Source organism: Salvelinus sp. IW2-2015, linkage group LG13 (genome assembly GCF_002910315.2).
Source record: "Salvelinus sp. IW2-2015 linkage group LG13, ASM291031v2, whole genome shotgun sequence".
Taxonomy (NCBI): domain Eukaryota; kingdom Metazoa; phylum Chordata; class Actinopteri; order Salmoniformes; family Salmonidae; genus Salvelinus; species Salvelinus sp. IW2-2015.
Window position 1 is genome coordinate 614914 of NC_036853.1, and position 7978 is coordinate 622891.

General features: G+C 42.7%; 1 protein-coding gene and 2 pseudogenes across 1 annotated transcript in view; 1 reads left to right on the forward strand and 2 right to left on the reverse strand.

The window, feature by feature from the left end:
- Positions 1 to 1642: 1642 nt before the first annotated feature.
- LOC139028567 (stonustoxin subunit alpha-like) lies at positions 1643 to 2377 on the reverse strand (annotated as a pseudogene).
- A 184-nt stretch (positions 2378 to 2561) lies between these two features.
- The window catches only part of LOC111971778 (tripartite motif-containing protein 29), a gene marked incomplete at its 5' end in the record, with an annotated part of 82935 nt that continues 77518 nt past the window's right edge, over positions 2562 to 7978 (reverse strand). The window contains 2 exons of the mRNA XM_070446334.1: positions 2562 to 2611; positions 2736 to 2907. Coding sequence (XP_070302435.1) covers positions 2562 to 2611; positions 2736 to 2907 — 222 coding nt within the window. The remainder of the gene's footprint in view (positions 2612 to 2735; positions 2908 to 7978) is intronic.
- LOC112067800 (tripartite motif-containing protein 16-like) overlaps positions 6288 to 7978 on the forward strand; it is a 53018-nt pseudogene continuing 51327 nt past the window's right edge.

Genomic DNA, 7978 nt, shown 5'->3' on the forward strand with positions numbered 1-7978 from the left:
CTCAGAAGACATTCATTTACTAAATAAATGTCCGTATGATATTCTAAAATTCTAATGTGGTAACTATTAACATTACAGTAAGACTTTCGAATATTCTAATGAGGTAACCATTAACATTACAGAATAATCTTCTAATGAGGTAGCAATTAACATTACTGAAAAATATTCTAATGAGGTAACATTAAACATTACAGTATGACTTTCTAATATTTTAATGAGGTATTATTAACATTACTGAATAATATTCTAATGAGTAACCATTAACATTACAGTATGACTTTCTAATATTTAATGAGGTAACCATTAACATTACAGTATAATATTCTAATGAGGTAACCATTAACATACAGTATGATATTCTAATATTCTAATGAGGTAACCATTAACATTACAGTATGACGTTCTAATATTCTAATGAGGTAAACATTAACATTACAGTATGATTTCCTAATATTCTAATGAGGTAACCATTAACATTACAGTTTAATATTCAAATGAGGTAACCATTAACATGACAGAATAATATTCTAATGAGGTAACCATTAACATTACAGTATAATATTCTAATGAGGTAACCATTAAAATACAGTATAATATTCTAATGAGGTAACCATATAACATTACATTATATTATATTCTAATGAGGTAACCATTAACATTACAATACGATTTTCTAATGAGGTAACCATTAACATTACAGAATACTATTCTAATGAGGTAACCATTAACATGACATAATACTATTCTAATGAGGTAACCATTAACATTACAGAATAATATTCTAATGAGGTAACCATTAACACTACAGAATAATATTCAAATGAGGTAACCATTAACATTACAGTATGATTTTCTAATGACAGTGATTCATCTACACCCTATTGAACACTACTTCTGATCAGAACTAACTTCATCTGTTTCCTATCTGGCACTGTCTCTTCCTACTGAACACTACTTCTGATCAGAACTAACTTCATCTGTTTCCTGTCTGGCACTGTCTCTTACTACTGAACACTACTTCAGACCATCTATTACTAGATGAAGTTTAGTGTTGTATTTTCTATTTCCCATCACCATAAATCATATTTAAATCACTGAACAGTAGCAGACCTAACTTCATCTGTTCCTGACTCTGGATAGTGGATTAAAAAGACCATCAATCTCCAATATATTAAAGTACTATTCTGAACAATACTGATATACTGAGCGGCAAGTCAAGATATCTGATGGTTTTATTGTTTGGTCAATAGCACCACCTACTGGACATGTTTAATGTTGCTTGACTGAGCAGTATGGGAGGATGAAAGATGCTAAATTTAGGGCCGGTTTCCCGGACATCTACATTGAACATACTTTTTAGTCTAGGACTAGGATTAATCTGTGTTCATCCCATACAGCTAAATTAGTTAGTGATACTACCTGTTCAATGCCACTGAGGAGAATTACATAGAGACAGAGAACAAATTGAGAAAACATATCAATGGTTCTGAATGAGAACCAATATACATCAACACCACACATCATGATTCATGGAAATGTACAAGATTAAAACATTGCACTTAAAAAAATATGAATGTATTGAATTTTTATTCATAACATCTGAAAGATTTAAATCAGTCAAATCATATCGAACATAAAACAGAGCAGAATGAACTCATCACATCTGGGGACCATCACCACCAGCATGACTAGTATCTATGTGGACCCTACACAGTTTAACCAGCTCAGCTATAGACTACACCAGCATGACTAGTATCTATGTGGACCCTACTACAGTTTAACCAGCTCAGCTATAGACTCACCAGCATGACTAGTATCTATGTGGACCCTAATACAGTTTAACCAGCTCAGCAGTACCACAGAGATGAAACCCAGGATAGAGGGGCTGAGTGAATGTGGTTTGGACTCTGGGGAGGGTCATTGTGTCAGAGACACTGTAGAAGGACAGAGTACCTGCCTTGTGATCCAGGTACACTGCTACTCTGGAGGACTGTGGCCTGATAATTTAGCTCAACATTATTGTGTCTGAACCAATAACCACCTCTTTAGTATTGTAAACTCCAGGACTTTGATCCAAATATATTATCTGTCTCTGTTCTGCTGATGTCTTTATATGAGACTGCTGTAATAACATAACTACCCCACTTCACCTCCCAGTAACAGCGTCCAGACAGACCCTCTCTACACAAGACCTGGTACTGGTTGGTGAATCTGTCTGGATGATCAGGATATGGTTGGACTTGGCCTGTATAGGTCACCTTTCTTTCCCTTCAGACAGAGACATGTGTGTGTGTGCTGTGTTTGGGTCCAGTGTGAACTGACAGGAATCTGTGAGAAAAGCAGAGCAGAGACCAATGAGGGGAGTTAGAACAATAAGTTAAGTCAGATACTGTATCTACCCTGTCTTTGATTAGAGCACAGCAGAGATCACAATCAGAGAAATATGAGGAGTCAGATAGATACCCAGTCTTTGATTAGATCTACTATTGCTATATATTTCGAGAGGGATTGTTAGGAGTGTCAGTAAAAAGAGACTGTTAGTTACTTCACAATAAAGAGACTCACATTGTGGTCTTGGGCTCTGGAGGCAGTACAACATCCACTATATTCACTACAGACACACAAAACACATTGACAGAGAGAGGGAATGTTATCATCATACCATATTCCACATGTATATGACTAGTAGGGAACTTTCAATGGTCTAAAGTGATGTTGTTATTATTTCAACACACCTGTAGTGGAGATCTTGGTCCATTCTCCTTTAAGGAAGTCTTCTAGTTTCTCTCTCAGTTGAGACACAAGTTGAGACACAGTCTTACTCACATCTCCAAAGTACTGAAGAGGATGGACAACGATGCGCGGGTAGGTCTGAAGATACACTGATACTGGAGAGGACTGATAACTCTGGAGACAGAGAGAGGGAGGGGGCAGAGAGCGACAGAGAGAGGGATTAGAGAGCGAGAGGGACGGACAGAGAGAGGGACGGACAGAGAGAGGGAGAGAGAGAGGACGGACAGAGAGAGGCAGAGAGGGACGGACGAGAGAGGAGAGGAGAGAGGGAGAGAGGGACGGACAGAGAGATGACGGACAGAGAGAGGAGGAGAGGGACGGACAGAGAGAGGGAGAGAGGGACGGACAGAGAGGGGGAGGAGGACGGGGGGAAAGGACAGGGGATGAGGAAGGGACGGACAGAGAGGACGGACAGAGAGAGAGAGGACGGACGAGGGGGGGAGGGACGGACAGAGGCGTGGGACAACATAATGATTGAGATGAATAGTTTTCACATTAAGTTAATTTCATATCACATGTAACAAGACAGTTTAGTTACCTGGAGGAAATGGATGTGATCCTCTATGTGTGAGAGCTCGCTCCAGCCAGTGCTTCTCTTCCTCTGTTCAGCTATCTCCTGCTTCAGTTGCTCCAGGAGTCCTTCAGCTTGACTCACTTGAGCCTTCTCTTGGGCTCTGATCAGCTCCTTCACCTCAGAGCGCCTTCTCTCAATGGAGCGGATCAGCTCAGTAAAGATCTGATCACTGTCCTCCACTGCTGCTTGTGCAGAGCACTGTTGAGAGAGAGAGAGAGAGCGAGACAGAGAGACACAGACAGAGAGAGAGACAGAGAGAGAGACAGAGAGAGAGAGAGATAGATAGACAGAGAGAGAGAGAGAGAGAGAGAGAGAGACAGAGACAGAGACAGAGACAGAGACAGAGAGACAGAGACAGAGACAGAGACAGAGACAGAGACAGACAGTAGGTACAGTAGCCTCTGCACCACTTTGATTCAGAACACTGCCAACCTGCTCTCCAGGTCCATCAGGCCTTGTCCCCCTCCTAGACAGGCAGGTACAGCACCGACACCCTCAGCCAGTGATGACCAGATAATAATTAACTAAATTGCTCTTCAGGTCCACAAGCAGACCACCGGGGGGTTGAGAATGGCAAGTTTCTGCCATAGGGAGGATGCTGCCAAGTGGTTGATGATCAGCACCCTCCCTCTGTGTGACACTTGGGAGAGGAGCCACTTCCACTTTGTCAGCCTCGACACCACCACTTGTGACACTCCTTCCCAGTTCTTCCTAACCCACCCCTCAGAGCCCAGAGACATTCATCCTCCATTGGCACAGTACCGTCCTCCTCCTCCCCAGTCTGCCCCCTGAACTTCCTCCCTGATCAGTGCCTCTTCCCCAGAAACAGGCAAATATTTCCTGGGATGAGCCCTCCAAGCCTTTACCCACTGGAGTCTCCGTTACTACGAAAACCTGTATATGCTAAATGACTTACATGTAAACGTAAACTAGGCATCTGTGAAAGGGCGGCAGGTAGACTAGTGGTTAGTGCGTTGGCCCAGTAACCAAAAGGTTGCTGGATTGAATCTCTGAGCTGACAAGGTAATTATATATTTTATATCAATTATATCTTGTTTCAAAGCTCTTTTAGCTAACTGGTCTACAATGTCATTCCCTTCCACACCTGAATGTGCTGGGACCCAGCAGAATCTCACTACTACACCCATTCTCTCAATTCTCCATAATACCATTGATACCTCCAATAGTAGGTCACTCCTATTAGATTTACCAGATGATAAACTATTCAATACAGACAGAGAATCTGAGCATACTATAATTCTAACAGGTTGTACGTCCTCCACCCACTGGAGGACAACTATTATCACCAACAGTTCAACTGTCAACCAGTTTCCCTTCATCACTGACTTCTGACCAATCTTTCCTTTTCTCTACCAAGGTTAGATCAACAACAGGATCTGGGAGTAACCATGGAGGAACATCCCCTATCACCACAGAAGGGCCAACCTCCAACTCCCTCAAACCACTCTCATCAGCAAGCTTTCCAACTGTCCAACCAAAACCACAGCCTTGTCTACTAGTATATTCCCACAGTCATCTAGAACAGTAGCAGTGGGATGATCAACCTCACAGCCTTTCAACCCAATAAGCGAATGACAATTTATTACGCCGTATATCCAAAGGCATCTCACCTGCCTCTACTAGTAAGACACATACAGATGTTGATTTAAATGCACCAATACATATCCTTAAAGCTATATAGTGGATTCTGTCCAGCTTCTGAAGACAAGTCTTTGCCGCTGTTCCATAAACTATACACCCATAATCAATTGTCGTCCTGATCAGAGCTCTATGAATATCCATCAACGATTGTCTGTCAGCACCCCATTCATAATCAGAGACCCACACAACCAACTACAGCAAAAGTGATGGAATGAGAGAGAGAGAGAGACATCGTTACAACACTATACATAGACATAATATAACGTTTCTTCTTCTTTGGAGTTTAACAACTGTTGGAATCCAATATGTTGTATTACCGCCCCCAACTGGACTATAATATAAAACCATGATACTTTGTGATACAAAATGGGAAAAGGGGAAACGAACATTTTAATTAAAAATATATAATACAACAACAAAAACAGCCTTCCAACTAACCCTACACTCATTAAAAACCCACTACCCCATTCAACTGCTTTGACCCTATCTGCTCCTGCACCATGCCAACGGCCCGGGAGGACGGGACACCACCACTCAACCCAACCTGGAACTCTTCTGAAGTCAAATCTCGTATGACCAAATACTTCTCTGCAGCTGCCACCACAACATCTATTTCCTGTGATTTAGGTTCCATTTCTGCGGTACAGTTGATAACCATTGCTATGAACGCTAAGAAGCCAACCTTACTGAAGCAGATATCACTCGTTGGCCTATCCCTCTGTGCTGCACAGATCTACTACTCACAGGGATCCTCTCAGGATCTCTCAACCTTGACCCATCCTCCTCTACTTTCTTCACTGCCTCAGCATACGACACCTTCTGCAATGCTCTGACTCTATCCACCTCAACCTGCCTCTCTCTCACCGGACACTTCTGATCCCCAGCAACACGGACACCCCTACAGTTGACACACAACTTTATAAACCAAAACAACACAATCCTCTATCCCATGACCTCCTGCACACTTCCCACATCTTGGAATCTCCCTCCTACAAACTGCTGCAACTTGACCATAAACGTTGCACCTGAAACAGCTCAGTGGATTCAACACAAAGACTCTAACAGGATAACTGATATATCCTAACATGACTTTGTCGGGTAAAGACTCAAAACTCAAAAGGACTGACAGTGACTCCACTGTTTCACCACGCTCACCACCGGGTCTGCGTCGTACCAAACGGCGGGCATCACAAACACCAGGAGTCTTCAACTTGCTCCACCTCCACACTTAACACTATCCCAGAAATCACTCCTTTCAATGGTGTCCTGTTCCCAAGACCAAAGCAAGAAGCAGATCCTGACCAATGTAAACATCTGTTTCCCATGCCAATATAACCCATTTGACAGAGAGAGAGAGAGCTCCATGTTAATGTATAGGGGACACGAGTCTGTCATGGTTATGTGATGAGGTAGGCCCGCTTACGACTTCAAAATCAGTGTCGGCCCAATGGGGACTGTCCTCTAGGTGTAACGGTCAAGATGTTGGTTTCTCCCGCAGTAGACCTGGGTTCATATCCTGTCGGTTACATTAAGCAGTCCATTGTCTGAAAGGGGTCTAGACAGCCTGTTCCCAGCAATAGGGTCAGTAGGATTGGACTGGAGGAGAGAAGTGAACTGGTGTGTCTCCTCTGGTCAACAAGACTCACCTTGAGAGACTCCACAGCCTGTTGGAGCTCCTTCAGCTCCTCCTCTCTCTCCTGGAATCTCTGCTGGACCTTCTGCTGACTCCTCCCCAGCTGCCTCTGTGGAGAATCACTCTTCAATGAGCTATCAAGCTGTATTAGTCCAGTAGATCAATAGTATAGTAATGTGACATAGGGATGGGTTTTACTAAGAGATAGTCTGGGTTGTAGAGACATGTTTAACAGAGATAGTTGGTGTAGAGGACATGGGTTTTAATGAGATGTTGGGTGTAGAGGACATGGTTTTACTAGAGATAGTCTGGTGTAGAGGACATGGGTTTTAACAGAGATAGTCTGGGTGTAGAGGACATGGGTTTTACTAGAGATAGTCTGGGTGTGAGGACATGGTTTACTAGAGATAGTCTGGGTGTAGAGGACATGGGTTTTAACAGAGATAGTTGGGTGTAGGGACATGGGTTTTAACTAGAGATAGTCTGGGTGTAGAGGACATGGGTTTTTACTAGAGATAGTCTGGGTGTAGAGGACATGGGTTTTAACAGAGATAGTCTGGGTGTAGAGGACATGGGTTTTACTAGAGATAGTCTGGGTGTAGAGGACATGGGTTTTACTAGAGATAGTCTGGGTGTGAGGGACATGGGTTTAATAGAGATAGTCTGGGTGTAGAGGACATGGGTTTTAACAGAGATAGTCTGGGTGTAGAGGACATGGGTTTTACTAGAGATAGTCTGGGTGTAGAGGACATGGGTTTTACTAGAGATAGTCTGGGTGTAGAGGACATGGGTTTTACTAGAGATAGTCTGGGTGTAGAGGACATGGGTTTTACTAGAGATAGTCTGGGTGTAGAGGACATGGGTTTTAATGAGATAGTCTGGGTGTAGAGGACATGGGTTTTACAGAGATAGTCTGGGTGTAGAGGATGGGTTTTACTAGAGATAGTCTGGGTGTAGAGGACATGGGTTTTACTAGAGATAGTCTGGGTGTAGAGGACATGGGTTTTACTAGAGATAGTCTGGGTGTGAGGATGGTTTTACTAGAGATAGTCTGGGTGTAGAGGACATGGGTTTAATAGAGATGTCTGGGTGTAGAGGACATGGGTTTTAATAGAGATGCTTGAAGCTGACAATTGATAATGTCTTGATGATATAACCAAAACAGCATTCCAGTTATGATTAGTGATGCATGTGGACAAATGTCTGTCTGACTGAGCTGCATTCTATAGATAAGATGTGTGAGTGACTCTAGAGATAGAGATAGCCTGAAAGAATAGAACTAACATGTCAGTGTTTGTTCTCATCCTTTCATCGGG